Source organism: Epinephelus moara, chromosome 7 (genome assembly GCF_006386435.1).
Source record: "Epinephelus moara isolate mb chromosome 7, YSFRI_EMoa_1.0, whole genome shotgun sequence".
NCBI classification, from domain to species: domain Eukaryota; kingdom Metazoa; phylum Chordata; class Actinopteri; order Perciformes; family Serranidae; genus Epinephelus; species Epinephelus moara.
In genome coordinates, this window is record NC_065512.1 from 2,036,463 (window position 1) to 2,053,918 (window position 17,456).

General features: G+C 41.5%; 1 protein-coding gene across 1 annotated transcript; it reads right to left on the reverse strand.

Moving 5' to 3' along the window:
• Positions 1-376: 376 nt before the first annotated feature.
• On the reverse strand, positions 377-15,783 carry tnfaip6 (tumor necrosis factor, alpha-induced protein 6). Its single transcript, XM_050049493.1, has 6 exons — positions 15,641-15,783; positions 11,078-11,215; positions 10,201-10,362; positions 996-1,224; positions 757-797; positions 377-670 (listed from the first exon to the last, which is right to left on the reverse strand). The coding sequence occupies exons 1-6, from the start codon at positions 15,738-15,740 to the stop codon at positions 549-551; spliced, it is 792 nt and encodes a 263-aa protein (XP_049905450.1). The 5' UTR covers positions 15,741-15,783; the 3' UTR covers positions 377-548.
• Positions 15,784-17,456: the final 1,673 nt, after the last annotated feature.

Genomic DNA, 17,456 nt, shown 5'->3' on the forward strand with positions numbered 1-17,456 from the left:
AACTTCATAATTTTTAATAGGTTTAAATGTACAAAAGTTTCTTCAGTATTGGGGCTACAGTTTGATGAAAGTTGTGAAGTTGTAGCACGTATGGTTGATTTGTTATGAATTTTCAAAGTTTTGAACTTTAGACGCTTGCTGTAGCGCCACCATCAGGACTATTGGCTTGAGTTTACAGCTGAGGATATCTGGCATGAGACTGGACCTTTGTGCAAAGTTTGGTGAGTTTTCACCCATGGGAAGTATGATTTCCTCGGAAGAAGAAAGAAGAAGAAGAAGAAGAAGAAGAAGAAGAAGAAGAAGAATACCTCGGATTACAATAGGGTAATAACACCAGTTTTGTTTTATGTAAATGAAGCCTCAGGACGAATGAACGCAGAGTCAGGACTGTTGACTTTATTTAAACACGAGAACAACATCAGAAACACCATTTAATGACAGATTCATTTCATACATCAGCTTCAAAGACTGACTACATACAGTACATGATGTAACCAATGACATCATAAATACAGCAACAGGATTACATCAGTGTTTGAAACCACCGCTCAGTGAAGATACTGGGTGTGATTCTGTGAGTACAGAGACGCATTAAAGGCAGTGTACTGGAACTGGAAGCCGCCGGCTGTGACTGAGGCGTCAGACAGGAACTTCAGCGTCATCACGTTTCCTGTAAAACAAAGGTTTGGTTTTTAAAAATCCAGAGACTCGTCTGTGTGGAATAATGCAGTGTATGAAATGATGAGGACGTCTCACCTGTACTGATGATGTCATCAGGTAAATAATCGCCACAGAATCTGTAAACAAACAGATCAGGAAATGTTAACAGTTGTCAAATTTGTGACTTGAGTCTGACTTGAGTCAAAGTCACGTGACTCGAGCCCACACCTCTGTCTATATTTACCCTGCCCGTCATCATATTGTCCAGATGAAGATCCTGTCTCAGTTCAAAAACGTTTTAGATACTTCCTACTTTCCCCCTCAGTGATCCTCACCTCCCAGCGAAGCCGGAGACATCGTCGTAGCTGTCGTACACCTCCAGGTAATCTGCCAGGCAGCCCGTGTCATCCTCCACATCGAACTCCATGAAGTGGAGGCGGATCCTCTGGCCCAGGCGCACACGGATGTGCCAGTAGCAGATCTGTTCGTCCTGGTACTCCTCAGGGAAGCCGGGAGACTGAATGATCCTCTGCTGGTCTGTCAGCACCCCACCACACTCCTTGGCTGTAAGACACATGTGTGACATGTAGACGATAAATTAACTGCTCAGATGACATCATAGATACTAAACAGCGTCTATAAGGAACAATTTGATGCCGATACACACGTACCAGCAGTGTGACACAAGCAGGAAGTGGAAAATATGGCCAAAATTGGGTGTTGGGTCGTTGTACCCCAAACACAGGTACGATACATCAGAATATCCTCTTACAAATGTGTTATTGAAAAGTTTGACCCCAAATCTGTTGTACAGGTGCACATAGACGCTTCAATATTAACCCCACTTTACCCAGACTGTGTGACTGTCCTTGAAAACAAACATGTTCCACTGAATCCATGAGTGTAAACTTTTAATATTCGATGCAAGGGATATTAGGACCAATAAAAACTAAGCAACATTACTGTTGCAGTTTCTCCTGGGTTGGGCCCTTTTTTTTTGAGCTACACTGACTGGACTTTCAGGAACAGATGATCAGACAGTGAGGACACAAAGAGACATAGATCATGTTGACCTGAGCATTCCACAGTGTTTAGTAACCAGGCCTGTGAGTGAAGGAGCTTCAGAGAGTCTCTGTATAATAAGGTGCCTGGCACCACCAGAACAGAAACAGGTTTGCAAAAAACGACAGGTTGACCAATCTGGAACATCGCAAACAGTTGAAGCGCAGAAAAATGTTGCTGTCTACATTCTGAATCCTTAATATGTTCAGATTTGTTTGATGCATGTCAGCAAATCCAGTGAATAAAAAAATGCTACACTTGAAATGAAATAGAAGAAATAGGAATGAACTGCACTTGTGTAGCGTCTTTCTAATCTTCTGACCACTCAAGGTTCTTTTACACTACATGTCACATTCACCCATTCACACACACATTCACACACTGGTGTCTGAGGCTACCATGCATGGTGCCACCTGCTAGTACTCATTCACATGCACTCACACTGTGATAGAGGAGCCATCAGGAGCAGTTTGAGGTTCAGTATCTGCCCAAGGACACTTCAACATGCTGGACGACTATGGACCAGAGGAACAGATTACTCCAAGATAATCTGATGCAGAAGTAAAACACCTAAATGAGCTCCCCACTTGGGATGGGAATTTATTTTTATTTATTTATTTTTCATTTTATAACTTTATTAATCCACTTGAGGGGAAATTAATTTTTTTTTTAAACTCCGTTATCAGTTACACACAGGTTCGAAATACACACATGCACAAACAGGACCTATACATGCACTAAGTGGAGAGGTGTCAGAGTGAGGGCGCTGCCTTGGACAGGTGCCCCTCCGATTCCCAACCCAGGTCCCTATGGACTGAGCTACTGAGCTACCAAGAGATATGAGAACTGATTTCAAATTGTCCGATCCATCTGAATCGTATGCCTCCATGTTTATGAATTCATTTTATTGACGTCAGCATGTTTTTCTGAAAGTCAAACTCATGCGTTTATGCTGCTGGAAACGTGCAACAAATAAGAGTCATAGCGGAGAGGAAGAAATGGTCCCAAGCCTGGCTTCATTTCACAAAGGAAGACGACAACAGCGCTGCTTATAATATCTGTAAAATGATCATTTCAGTCGAGGGTGGAGACACCAACAATATGCTAAGACATCTTTCTCAGCAACATGGACTTTAAGTCCAGTCTGTCTGTCTGGGAAGGTCTCTAGATCCTCCAGGAGGAGCTGGAAAGTGTTGTTGAGGAGAGGGACGTCTGGGGTGCTTTGCTTGGCCTGCTGCCCCCGAGACCTGGTCCAGGATAAGCGGATGAATATGGATGGATGAATGTTTTTAATATGGCGTCTGAATGTCTGGTGTGAAGGCAAAACCTTCTTGTAAATTATTCCAAGCTCAGGGTGTGCAGTAATAAATGCACATTTCCCAACTGACAGACACCAAACACGTCCCAACCAGAGCTCCTGCTAACTGTGCTCCATGATCGTAGATTCAGTAAACTCAAACCAGCGACACATTTTTCTGTCACAGCAGTAGACGGCAGCTCTGAAGCACCGTCAGCTGAGGACACGAGGATAAATATGGTGTCTGTGCTCACAGACGAAACGACCACTTGAGACTGCCCACAGTGTTTTCCTTTAATCAGCCGGTGGGTTTGTGCATCTGTTTATGTAAAGGGTTTGGGTTTGGAGGGTCGGTCTGCTGCGTCAATTCAGAATATGAAAAAGAAAAGCTTTTGTTGACTGAAGAAAATCAAACACACATTTGGAGACTTGTGACAATGACTTCAAAGGTTTAAACACCAGACGTCCTGCAGGGAGAAGAAATGTGATGTTACCAGCTGGGACGGCCGGGTTTGAGTTGTTTTCACCTTTTCAGTGTGTGTGTGTGTGTGTGTGTGTGTGTGTGTGTGTGTGTGTGATTATGGCAAAATGTGGTTCCTATTGTAGTACCACAGGAGCAGTTTTGAGAACTCTACCAGGTGCTTATCAAATCACATCAAACTTAATTTATATGCCCCCACTCATACTTGTTGGATTCTCTTTGTGCACACACACGGAGGAGCGAGAGCACCTAGAAAGAGAAAGTTACTCTCTGGGCCGACTGCCTTTTAACACTATTCTTTTACCGATCATATATGTCTCTGTCTGTCTGTCTGTCTGTCTGTCTGTCTTGTCTTTCAATCTAATAGTGCCACAACTGTACGAGATACATCCATGAGACTTTACAGGTTTGTAGTTGGGATCACAATGAAGACCAAGTTCGTAGACGGGTGTGATCCAAGCCGGGGTCAGATGATGAGACAGTGGACCTCTGGGTCAGGCAGAGGGTCAGAGTCTGATCATTATAAGATATGGATAAATACTTGTGGGCCTATGATATGAAACACAATAAACAAATATTAAGGTGAACACAACAAACAGAGTGCCGTGTTTTTATTTGCAGATTGTTAAAAAAAAAAAAACTAAGCTTACATCATCACTGGGCTCAGTCTCACCTGGGATTCCACAGCTGATTGATTTTTAAAGAAATATTAAACTTTTCATTACAGAGAGTTTTGACATTCACCTGATAATGTTCCCATAATATGACCTTCTGCTCTAACAGGGAACCTCGTCACCTCTAAGTATTAAAATTAGAAGTTATTAAGAAATCAGAGAAATTAGGTTTGATTTCATGCACATTTTTTAGTATTTTAAAATGTCTCATTTCACAATTTCTAAATAGAGCTGGATCAATAAATCACCCGGTCCATGTGATCGGGATATTTAAGCTCACCACAGATATAGCTGTATTAATATATCTGCAATGTGTCAGCCAACAAGTTATTAGAAATAAATGTTGCAGTTACAAAGTTTGTCCACCAGGGAGCACCTACGAGTTAATTTCTTGTTTATAAAATGTTTCAGTAAATATATTGATAATAATTCTATAATATCCAAGTTAGAGCTGCAATAATCAACAGCTGATCAGATGACTGTGTGATGTTAACCCTCTAAAACCTGGATCGACATCCATTGTCTTGTGTTGCGTTCAGGTGCCTTTCACAAGCACCGAACAAAATGGTTTGATTTCTACAGAAAACATCAGGGAAAAAGGCAGTGAGCATTATTAGAAAAGTTTTATTACAAAATTATCAAAAAACTAGGGAAATGTCAAGTTTTAAATATGTATTTAAAATTACGTCACAGAAAATAGAGAAATTATATTATTTAATCAAATTTTTATCTATCTTTTCAGGTAATTTTGTCGCAGTTTTTGGCTTTTTACTTTTCTTTTTTGCTATTTTCAGGTAAATTCTTGTTGTTTTCTTTGTTTACTTTTCTTTTTTCTTATTTTCAGAAAATTTCTTGTTGTTTTTTTTACCTTTTCTTTTTTTCTTATTTTTTAGGTAATTTTCTTGTTTTTTACCTTTTCTTTTTTGCTTATTTTTAGGTCATTTTGTTTTATTTATTTATTTTTTACTTTTCTTTTTTGCTTATTTTTGGGTAATTTATTTATTTTTATTTTTTTTTACTTTTCTTTTTTGCTTATTTTTAGGTAGGTTTTTTATTTTATTCTTTTTACCTTTCTTTTTTGCTTATTTTTAGGTAGTTTTTTTTTTAACCTTTCTTTTTTGCTTGTTTTCAAGTAATTTTCTTGTTTTTTTTTACCATTTCTTTTTTGCTTATTTTTAGGTAGTTTTTTTTTTTAATTTTATTTTATTTTTACTTTTCTTTTTGCTTATTTTTGGGTGATTTTCTTGTTTGTTGTTGTTTTTTATCTTTCTTCTTTGTTTATTCTCAGGTGTTTTTTTTTTTTACTTTTCTTTTTTGCTTATTTTTGGGGTAATATCTTAATTACTAAACTTACTTCTTAAAACTATTTAATATCTTGCCAATGTTCGGGCCATTCCATGAATTTCTAATTGCCTTCTTTCCGTGTTATGAAAGAAAATCATGCCAATTTGCTCAGGTTTCAGAGAGTTAAAGGAGTCGCTCATAGTGATGATGAGTCCACAGAAAATCATCAGCTCTCTCAGGTCATCGTTTAGCAAACTTTACAGTCATGGTATTTCAGCTGCAGCTGTAATCAGAGACACAGCTATAAGGACTCACTGTACTTTACCTGCTCAGCAACAAACAGCAGACACACACAGTCCGACAGGATCTCAGGGTATGATCCCAATCACATACTCTTCTTCTTTCTTTTAGCAGGTAGTGCAGCTGCCCTTAAAAAGTATGCACTGTTTCATGCCCTATGCACACAGTCGGGACAGAATACTGTCTCATCACATCATGCCCATGAACAAACGCTATTTGCCAAGCTTGTTTGAAATTTGCTATGTCCATTTGTTGTTGGTAATCTTTATGATTATTTTGTTCACTTAAACAATCGATATAATCCTATTATTACTGTTCGACTGGTCATCGTCATTTGTGTCTCAGTCGACAGGACATATCTTCCTCTGTGCAGAGGATTGTGGGTCAGAATAGCCAGAAAAGCATGCTGGCTTACAGACTGCAAAATCGGACTAGATGTAGTAGAACATCCTGGTATTTTTGTCGTACTGCGTTTGACGACATACTGTTAGGGATGCACGATAATATCAGCATGTCATCGGCATATTGGATTTGGCTTTAAAATAAAATATCAGAATCAGCCAACATGCTAATTTCTGCCAATATGACAAACAGATATATATTCGGTGGTCGAATTGAGGGGGGATGAGGGGGGATGCCATCCCCTTTGTTAGAAAATTGACCAAAAAGCATCCCCCTTGTTAATCTAGAATCTGTGTGCAGGCACGGACATAATTTGAGGGTGGGACACAGGGGACATGTCCCCCGCACTTCCCGTATCTGTGTCCTCTGTCACCCGCACTTTTTACAGACCGTTCAGTTCGTTTTTAACATGTGGTAACGTGTTTTTCCGAGCCGTCTTTAAACGCATCATGAGTAGATGGCGCCAGGCGCATACACATGCTGTCATGTTGTGATCAGAATCAATAGCACACAGATGAGAGGTGTGCTGCTGAGCAGTGCTGCTGTATGTTCAGCAAACCAGCCAGCAAGAAGCAAAAAAAACTTGCAGTTTCTTCCAAACAAACTGTGTAAGTTGAGTAATGCTGTTGCATGTAGATAATGATGACTAATTAATAGAGGCCTATATCAAGTTAAGCTAGTTAATAAGAACACTAATGTTATTGTTACCTATGTTAAATACCTTGCTAGCTAGTTTCATGCTAGGAATAAACCCACTCCTCCTTAATAAGAACTTCTGCTCACTATTGCTTTGCACATTTTTTTTTTAATCTTTATTGCCACAATAGAAAGAGCAGGGTCAGGGAGGAGACAGTGGACCAGAGGCCAGCAAGGATGATCATGCAGGGTCTTCACAGGTGAGGAGATAATATAACTGGCTGATAGAAAATATCTAGAGCACAAAAGTGACTGTGTGATTAATTTCCACAGCTATGTCACCACCACTATTCCTAATTCTATTTATGAATTTTGCTTTTTGCATTTTTTATCTATATTATTGCAGTAGATAGAAGAGGGACAGGGAGAAACCAGGCAGGTATCAGGACAGGGACCTGACAGCAGCACCAATTATCAGCCCAAGGCTTCACAGGTAAGGAGAAATTATAACTGGCTTAGGAAATGTCTATAGGATGAGAGTGACTCTAAGATTAATTTTCACAGCTATTTCAGAACTACTCATATGAATACTCTAAAATGTTTTTTGTCTGTATTGCAATACTACTGCATTATTTGTGTTTTAAAGGCAGCAGGTATAGGTCAAGCCATTTTTCTTTATCTTGATTAATTTTGCACATCTGTGCTGTCATATTTGATGATGTGTGCATGCAAAAAAATCAAAGCTACATTGCATCCCCCTTGTTAAAAATTAACAATTTGACCACTGTATATATTGACTGGTTGCTCTGTGAACTCAAACATAGATCAGAACCTTGTGTCAAGTGTTCATTGACAACAGGAAACAGGATACACAGAGAGCCGATCAAAAAATATAGAAAATGAGGAAGTATTAAAAAGCCTTTACTGTTGTGGCTCAATCATTAAAAGAGCCGACATGTTTGGACCACTGCAGGTCTCCGTCAGGGCTTTAAAAGTGTGTTATAAGGGCGCCCATCAGCTCACCTGGCAGAGCAGACACCCCACCTACAAAGGCCTTGTCCTTGTCGTAGCAGCTGGGGGTTCAATTCCAACCCACAGCCCTTTGCTGCACGTCATCCCCCTTTACACTAATACTGTCCCGTTAATTAAAGGTAGAAAGCCCTAAAAAAATACCATAAAAAATCCCACAAGTTTTTACATCTGTACATCAAACTATGGACAATCCATTTTCCTTTCCTTTTATCGATACATGCTTATACATTGATTTGTGTTTTATGTTTCTACCTACCGATGCTTCCTGTTTGCACTCTGTCTCTGCTGCTGTAATGTTGCAAATGTCCCCGCTGAGGGACGAATAAAGGATTATCTTATCTTATCTGTTACAGATTTCTTAAACCACCACAAAGTTAAACAACGCGCTCAGAAAACAAAAGGCTGTGTATCATTATTTTTCTTAGCGCTTCTCGAATTTTAAATTAAACGTTCTTTATAGATCAGACAATGAAATAACAGTGCTGCACAATGCAAACACAAAGACACAGTCAGGGTGTTACATACAGTAAGTAGGCCTACATAAATTAAAATACTTAGAAAAATAGGGATAAACCAGGGTACAAGCACATGGATAAAGAGGTTTATTCAGTCAGAGGATTCGGGGAAGAAAGTTTGGTTATCAGTTATCGTCCAAATGAGTTGTTAGATATCAGCAAATAAATCCAATATGTGCATCCCTACATGTATTGTGACACACTAAATCTTTTTCTCTCTGTGGGTATTGAAACGCACAAACAGTCAGAGACATAACTGAACATATAGTGGAGCGTTCAGCAGCTACAGAGATATTTTGGGACAGAAACAAAACTTCAGTGTGTTTTTTTCTTCTAAGCCACATAAAAGACAAATTCCCGTATCCTTGTGACAAACAAAAAAGTTTTTGTGATGTTGAAATAGTGGTTTTATTCAGCTCACTGAGGCCACAGTGGCATGTACATTCAGAGCTGCTTTTGTCACTTGGATGTTTATTTCCAAAATATTGCTTTTAAATGTTTTCCAGACGCACTTAAAGGACATGACGTATAAAATGTCTCTGGCTCATTATGAATCAGGCGGATTGTGAAATCAGCCGTGGTGGGTTTTAAACCACTCAGTCACTGTGCAGCCTGTGTGTCAGTTATCACTTCCTCCACTCACATCTTATCCACACTGATGTTCCTACTTCCTCCAGATTTATTCTCGGTCGGGTTGTGATAACATGATAACTCACAGGGTGGGACTGAGATTGTGGCTTTGAGTCAGGACCAACACAGAGTCCCCCATCTCACTGCGTCTCACCGCGTCTCACCGTGGTCCCATCCTGAGCTGCTTCAGATCTCTGTATCATCCCTCACGTGTGACTGGAAACCTCCTGAGTGAGTCTGTGGAGCCTCACACTCCATGACTATTCTTAACCTGCTGGCCTGGTCTCCCCGACCGGGACTGACACTCAGGGTGATTAAGCTTGTGTATGTTCACATTTGAAATGATACCAGTACAGATTCCAGTACCTAGACTTTGGTACAGGTATCAAACACTAACTTTTTTGGTACTACTTTGTCTGTAATTAAAAAAAAAAACAACTTTTGGACCAGCTGTGGGGGTGACGTAGTCGACTAAAACGCATTTCTGCTCCTCTGCTCTTCTCTAATCACATGTAAAGCTAATTTTCTGGCACTGTTTCCCTGCTTCTGTGCGTCTGCTAATCTAGCAGTGATACTAGACTATTACTGAAAATATAGAAAGGAAGCTGGACCAGACACCAAACTATGCCGGCACTGCAATGCATGTTTTGGTGTGCTAAGAAGTCAACTGAGCGACCAACAAAGCGACTAATGGAATGAACAACAGAGAGTCTAATGGAGTGAACAACTAAGCAGTCAACAAAGAAGCCAATGAAGCAACCAATGAAGCAACCAATGGAGCAGCCAATGGAGCAGCCAATGGAGCAACCAATGGAGCAACCAATGGAGCAGCCAGTGGAGGCAGCCAATGGAGCAACCAATGGAGCAAACAACTGAGCATTCAACAAAGAAGCCAGTGGAGCAGCCAATGGAGCAACCAATGGAGCAGCCAATGGAGCAACCAATGGAGCAGCCAATGGAGCAACCAATGGAGCAGCCAATGGAGGCAGCCAATGGAGCAGCCAATGGAGCAGTCAATGGATATATATACAGGGTGTATATAATGCACTTTGAATAAATATGTCCCGTGGATCTCAAGAGCTCGCACAATACACCAAGTTTGAAGTTAATCAGATTAACGGTTGTTGGGAAAATCAAGGGACATACAGACAGACAGACAGACAGACAGACAGACAGACAGACAGAGACTCCCTCCATTTCAGTGAGAGTTATAAAACCTGTACTCACAGTTTGGGTTGTAGCAGTACACATCCCATTTTTCACTTTTGTTCCGCCTGTGTCCGTAGTCAATGATGCCAATCTTCCCAAAGCCACAGTGGGCGCCAGCTTTGACGATGGGGTAACCAACTCGTCCTTTGTCGAACCATCCAGCAGAACACACATGGAAACCTGAACAAGAGAAGAAAACAACCACTCACTCAATTAAACTCTTTTCTGCCGGCCAACCACAGAAAGTCTTTCTTTTGAACTCTGCCAACAGAGCAGCCTCAAAAGAAAAACCTGGACACCACAGTTCTGGTGGCCATTACCATTTTTTCCCTGTTTGTTGTTTTGTTGTTCTCTATTATGTGTGAAGACGGGGGCTTTAGAGTTACAATAAGCAGACCCCGTTGAGCCCAGATAAAGAAGAAACCTCCTGGGCAGAGAGTTGTGGGGAGACTCAGCTGTAACTGCTGACAGGGAGGCGGATCAAGTGGCTGGATTTAATCTCTGTGCCAAAGGAACGGTGATGTTACCCACCCAAGAAGGTGTTAACAGACTTTTACGACACTCGTGGGGCCGGTTAAAACTTGGCATGGAGTCATAAAACAGCAAAGCACTCGTGGAAAGAAGTGCTCACTCACTGTTTCCCAGTGACCTTTACCCTGTGGACCTCTTTTTCTGCATGTTAAAAGCATTCCAGCTGGTTTAGAGATGTAGCCTACCACTTCTGTTACATCAGACATGACATTTAATGTGCTTCATGGGAGAAAGAAAAGGTAAACACAACCCTCCTGCCTTCATTTCATGCTGCCAATGATGAAAGAGTGAAACATAATGAATCATGATCCATCTCCTTCAGCAGGAGCTCTGTGTGTGTATTGTTCATGAGTTTGCTGCAGACCTATTTGACGAGCCGCCTCCAGTTGTTCGTAAGTGGCCAGCTTCCCTCCCTCGTACTTGCAGACAGCCTTGGCCTCTTTATAAGTCAGCTGGTATCTCCCTTTGCGTGATTCCCGGTGGTAAACTCCAGCTGCTTGTTCTGTCAGAGAGAAAGACACAATAACAAACTGCTGCCACAGTCTGAAGCCAAGAGAGAACCCACAGTGACCTGCAGTGGAGGGACAGCCATGCTACAAACATTACACGCTACATAGGATGCCTTGCTGTAGATTACAGAGACAGCTCACCCCTAAATCAAATATACATGTTTTTCCTCTTCCCTGTAGAGCTGTTTATCATTGTAGACAGTTCTGGTGTGAGCTGCAGAGTGTTGCAGATATCGGCCGCAGAGATGTCTGACTTCTCTCCAATATAACAAAACTAGATGACACTCAGCTTGTGGAGCTCAAAACTCAACAGCAATTCTCTTTACAGAAATCATGACCTGGTTACTCAAGATAATCCACAGACCTTGTTGCTGCAGTTTCATGTAGGAACTATTTTCTTTCTACTGAACTACACCCTCCAACCATATTACTACGCAGAAGGAAGCGTGCAACTACTGCTAGCTCACCTAGCACCGCTGAGCTAGCTAACTTTGAGGCCCTGGTGGTGAGCGCCCATCGTAGCTACAGTGTGTCCCACCTCTGCCAGCACTTTTTGGCCTTTTTTCTGCCGATTCAGCATGTCGAGGTGCCGTTTGTGACGGTGAAGCCCATCAGTGAATGATATCACTCTGATTAGCAGTTCAGCTCAGCACACGAGAAGAGAAATGGAGTGAGAAGTGAGGAAAGTAAACAACAAGCTAAAGTCCAGAGGGAGTGATACCAAAACCATCTTGTTCCCTACGGTCAGATTATTTTTCTTTTTAGCAGAAACGTCTCCTGATGGTTTGTGTTATTGTTCACTGGCACACGGTAAATATGCTCTGATCTTTCATTGGATTGTGTTGTTAATGTGCTAACTGGCTAACTAGCATCAAGACGCTCTTCCTGTTTCCCTTTTTGAATGATGAATACAGATGACAGCCGTCTGCTAGTGTGGAGAGTTATTCCTACGTCCTGGTTGGCAATTGGTTGAAGTCTTTGCCGTGAGTTCATGTGCAACTTTTTGGCCGAGACACGGCAACGTGAGGCAATGCAGCCGGGGGCTGTCATTGCTGCTAAGTCAGTTTGGTGTGTCTGGGCCTTTACAGCTCAGGTGAGGAGGACACCATTGATTTTTACATCTCACTCTTTCACAAACACAAGCCTCTCGTCCATGAGTAGATGCACTCTTCCTTCTGCGGGGTGATTAGTGTTGTGTACTGTTCACATTTGAACGAATACTGGTACCGATTCTAGTGTCACTGCAAGATGAGCAGACACACACAAGCAGGGAGACAGAGACAGAAGATTAGCTGCACATGTGATTAGAGAGGAGCAGAGGAGCAGAATTAGGTTTTAGTCACACAGCTTGTTCAAAAGTTAATCTTTTTTGTTTTTATTATGAAAAAGTTAGCGTTGGATACCTGTGCCAAATTCCACTGGAATCAGTACCGATATTGGTTCAAATGTGAATGGTACACAACCCTAATCACTGTGCAGAAGGAAGTGTGCATCTACTCATGGATGAGAGGATCGTATTCATGACAGCACGAGATGTAAACATTAATGGCGTCCTCTTTAGCTAAGCTGTAACGTTAGCTAGCTCAGTGGTGCTAGGTGAGCTAGCAGTAGATGTGCGGTGATTCAGTAGGCTGGTGTAGTTCGGTAAAAAGAAAATAGTTCCTGCAAGAAACTGCTCACAACAAAGTCTGTGGATTATTTGAGTTACCAGCTGCTTTGAGCTCCATGAACTGAGAGTCATTATACTGAGTCGAGTTCCATTATACTCAGGGCCGCCCCTCCCTAAACGCAGAACACGCGCTGTGCGTAGGGCCTCATCTTCCATGGGGGGCCACATTTTGCGCGAGGGGACGCATTTGCGCATATGCGCAATGGATGCGCACATGCGCTACTGTGAGGCGCGCGTAGAATCAGCTCGAGGAAGGAGAGAAGAGACCTGACCGCCCATGCGTCGCTGCAATGATTGACAGCACTCGACATCTGAACAATAAGAGGGGTGCGCTGGCAGGCACTTGCAGAGCTGCAGCAGGTGAAGAGTTGTCGACATGTCGTCCAAAAGAGCCTCAGGAGTATGTGCGGGGACGGGAGGGCGGGCGGGCTCCACGGAGGGGGAGACCCGAGCCTCGGGGGTATGTGCGGGGCCGGGAGGTCGGATGCTCCCAGAGAGGGGAGAGGGAGAAATATAGCTAAATAAGATGAAAATAGAAAAGAATGTCTCTGTATTTTATTTCTGTTTTCAGTGTTTAATTAAGGTGGGAGAGGCGGAGGGCTGAGGGAGATCGGACGCCTCCAGAGAGGGGAGAGGGAGAAATATAACAAAATAAGATTAAATAGGAAAAACCTGTCTCCCTCTTTTATTTTATTTTCAGTGTTTAATCAAGGGTGGGGGATTGAGGTGGTGGAAGTTACTTTCTTTTGATGAGTAATTGATGGCTATTTGTGACTCAGATTTGTTTATTTATTTATTTCAGTTTGAAGTTATTTTTATTTAATATTTATTTATTTATTTCAGGTTGAATTTTTTATTTTATTTGACTCATACAGCCAAACTACTGTATCTACAGTACATTTGTTATTGCCAGTAAAGGTTGTCAAGTTAAATGGCAAGTTGTTGTACGGTCATTTTGTACCTATGATACATTTGGGATGGGGGCCTCCAAATAAAATTTCGCTTAGGGCCCCAGTTTGGTCAGGGGCAGCCCTGATTATACTGGGGAGACATCAGACATCTCTATGGCTGATATCTTCAACACTCTGCAGCTCACACCAAAAAAATGTATACTGATAAACAGCACTACAGGGAAGAGGAACGTGTGTTTTTGACTTTGGGATGAACTGTCCCTTTAAACTGCCCAGCAGAACGTAAAGAAGTTTAACTGAGCTCAACCTTAAACATCTAAAGCAGCAAAATGCAACATACACATTAAAGCAGTAATATGAATCTAAAAACATGAGATATGTTAATAAAACACTGACAGGGAACATTTTATTGCACAGTGAGCACTTTAGTTACTTTAAAAACATTTTGCTGAAACATACTTCCACTTAATTAAGGTCTTAAATTCAGGACTTTACTTGTTAATTCTGATCACAGTATTAGTACTTTTACTTAAGTAAAGGATCAGAGTACTTTTTCCACTGCTGGTGATCTTTACCTGAACTTCTGTACTTAACACACAATTAAAGGATTTACCTGATGTTGGTTCGACAGTCGAGCAGATGACAGTGTTTTTAGTGAGAGGCTGAAGGTTAAATTGAGCCAAACATAAAAGCTGTGACATTTTTCTACATTTTGGAAGTTCACCAACAACTCTGTCATTTGCTCTCTGGCCTCCTTGGCGGGGAGTCCTCTGCTGATCCTGTTTTGGCTTTATGCATGCATGACTGCAGAGCTGAGCAGAGAGCGCTCAGAAATTAACCTCAAGTTGATATTTTGACTTGTTTGATGGATGTTTTGTGAACTTATTAAACTCATGTGCTCACTGCTGCAGGAAGCTGCCGACTTTTCACCTCATCAGGTTCTGTAACAGCGACTGACAAAAGAAAGATTAAGAAAGTCTCCCATAAAACATGCAGTAGAGGAGAGAAGTTGTGTAGTAGAAAATGCTGTGCATGTGATTCAGGTGAGGCAAACTCATTATAGCAATATGAAACACTCTCATTACTCTCACCTCAAAAACATAAAATATGGACCTTATAAAATGAGTCAGTCAGCAGCTTGTTTTATTTATATAAAAACACACAGTAGGAGAGGCTGTAAAAACTCACTAACATTAATTCCAGCCAGTTTTCCCCAAACTAATGAAGCCACTATAGAAAATATCTGAATGAACTGTTGTTGTGACTGATCTGTTTGCATTTTTGGAAAGTCCTGAGATGAAGTCATTTCCTCTGTGTTTACTGGGAGGTCATAAACATGCAGTCTGGCACAGGAAAGCTGCTGAACTGATGCTTTGCCTTGATTAGTACTTGTTACTCCTCACAGTGTGCCTTTATACGAGGATATTTTTTGCTGTGCTTGCATAAACTGACAGAAAACAAACTCAGGTAAAAGGAGCCGACATGTGGATTACATGTGAGGGAAGTTAAGTTTGTTACTACGCTAAAAAATGAATTCAAACTGTGCTTAAAACATGATGAAATACACTGGTTAATGATAATGTTGAAAATGCTGTTTGATAATCAAAATAAACTGCAGATTATAATTTACTGGTTTTGATTGAGGAAATCATCTTGTTCAGTAAACCACAGGAGTTTTATTATATATAAATAGTCATTACTTGATATTTTGGATTTTAACTTCATCACAGTTAGTATAATGAAAAGAGTTCAGCTGCACGTGGTTCTTAACAAAGCTGTCACAGACTAATTAACATTTTTCCAGCTACACCTACGACCATAAGAGCAAAGATATTTACCCAGCCATATTGAATTATGAAATATTCCATTTTTGAAGCCCCATGCCTGCGCCTCCTTCAGCAGGAAGCCGAGCGTCCAGAGGAGAGTGAAGAAGTGCATCCTGCAGCTGCTCTCCCCAGATGTTTCCAGGAGCTCTCTGCCTCCTCTGACTGCTGCTGCTGCCTTTATACAGGAGGAGCGACTGCTGCCCCCGACAGAGGCGGGAATTCACTGCTCAAGGAGCTACTGCAGGTTTGTTAACTACAACAGCTGCTCAATGGTTTGAGTATTAACACACAGTTTTGTTCTTTTCTACTTTCTGTTAATGAATGTTGCACTACATTTATCTGACAGCTGACTATTGGTACATAATAACTTCATAAAACACGCCGGTGAAGGAAGTCTTGTAATTCTGAAAAGCTGTAGATTCATGACACAACAGGCACAACTGTTTGACTTATAGAGGAAGCTGAAGATATTTGTCAAGTTATCTGAAAGAGCTGAAGGTTAAAACTTCACAACTAAAACTTAATTTGAAGCTAAACAGTTAAAAAACATCAATAATTTAACTCCCTTTCTAAATCATTTTATTGGTTATATTTTTAGTTATTTAGTTTTTATTTTAGTTTTTCTGTAACTTAAAGCTGCATGAGTTTATTTTTGGCCACTAGGGGGCAGAAGAACTACACACCAAGTTGAAAAACAGATAATCTTGACATACACAAATAATGTAAAGGGACATTCCAGTGATTTTACACATGCAGATCAGTTTAGTTTTTATCAAAGTTCCATGGACCATGGACTGTATGAAATAATGGACGTAACTAGTGTGACGTTACCCATTGGTTAACGGACTCCTGTTTTGACAACCTGGTCTCACTCTGAAGTTGTTGAATACCAACGCTTGGTCACTGACTTCCAACAACAGACACCAACAAAAAAAAAAGCCGGCCTTTCACGTTGGCATGATACGCGGCTGGCCCAGCAGTGTCATGCAAAATGTGGCGCAACAACAATGCAAGTTAAAGGGATAGTGCACCCAAAAATGAAAATTCAGCCATTATCTACTCACCCATATGCCGAGGGAGGCTCAGGCAGAGTCCTGCACTGGGTCGGGTACCCGCTGTTTTTGCGGGTACCCGACGGGTAAAGCATTAAACGTAACAAACGAGTGCTTTTACACTCGTATGGGAGAAGAACACAGAGGGTTGATGATGGAGCTGAAGTCAGGTTTTTATTGTGAGAGCTGCTTCATTCAGGTCGTTGTTTACTTAGCGGCACCTTAACTGTGGCGATATGCTGTTCAATATTCAGCCAATCTGACCCAAAATGATTACTTTAAATCCGGGTTACGGGTCGGGCTGCGGGTCATGTTTCAATGGGTCGGACCGGGTTGCGGTACTAATTGGCCTGACGCACGGGTTTGCGGTTCGGGTGCAGGTTTGTACGTCGCCGGGTCGGGGCGGATCTTGAAAACTGGACCCGTGCAGGACTCTGGGCTCAGGTGAAGTTTTAGAGTCCTCACATCACTTGCAGAGATCCAAGGGGAGAGGAGGTAGCAACACAACTCCACATGGAGGCTGACAGCGCCCCAGATTCAAACGTCCAAAAACATATAATTGAAACCACAAAATATCTCCATACTGCTCGTCCGTAGTGATCCAAGCGTCCTGAAGCCCCGACATAAAAAGTTGTTTGGAAAAACCTCATTTGAACTCTGTTTTAGCCTCATTGTAGCCTGTAGCTCTGACTGCCTCTCTGGACACCACGACACTTGGATCACTACGGACGAGCAGTATGGAGATATTTTGTGGTTTCAATTATGTGTTTTTGGAC

Excerpts from the sequence above, each read along its gene's own strand:
- tnfaip6 (XM_050049493.1), bottom strand. The coding sequence starts at position 15,740 with ATGCACTTCTTCACTCTCCTCTGGACGCTCGGCTTCCTGCTGAAGGAG. Across the intron at positions 11,216-15,640 it reads TCATAATTCAATATGGCTGG|AACAAGCAGCTGGAGTTTAC; the intron begins GTAAATATCTTT and ends TCTCTCTGACAG. Across the intron at positions 798-995 it reads GTCTCCGGCTTCGCTGGGAG|ATTCTGTGGCGATTATTTAC; the intron begins GTGAGGATCACT and ends GTTTGTTTACAG.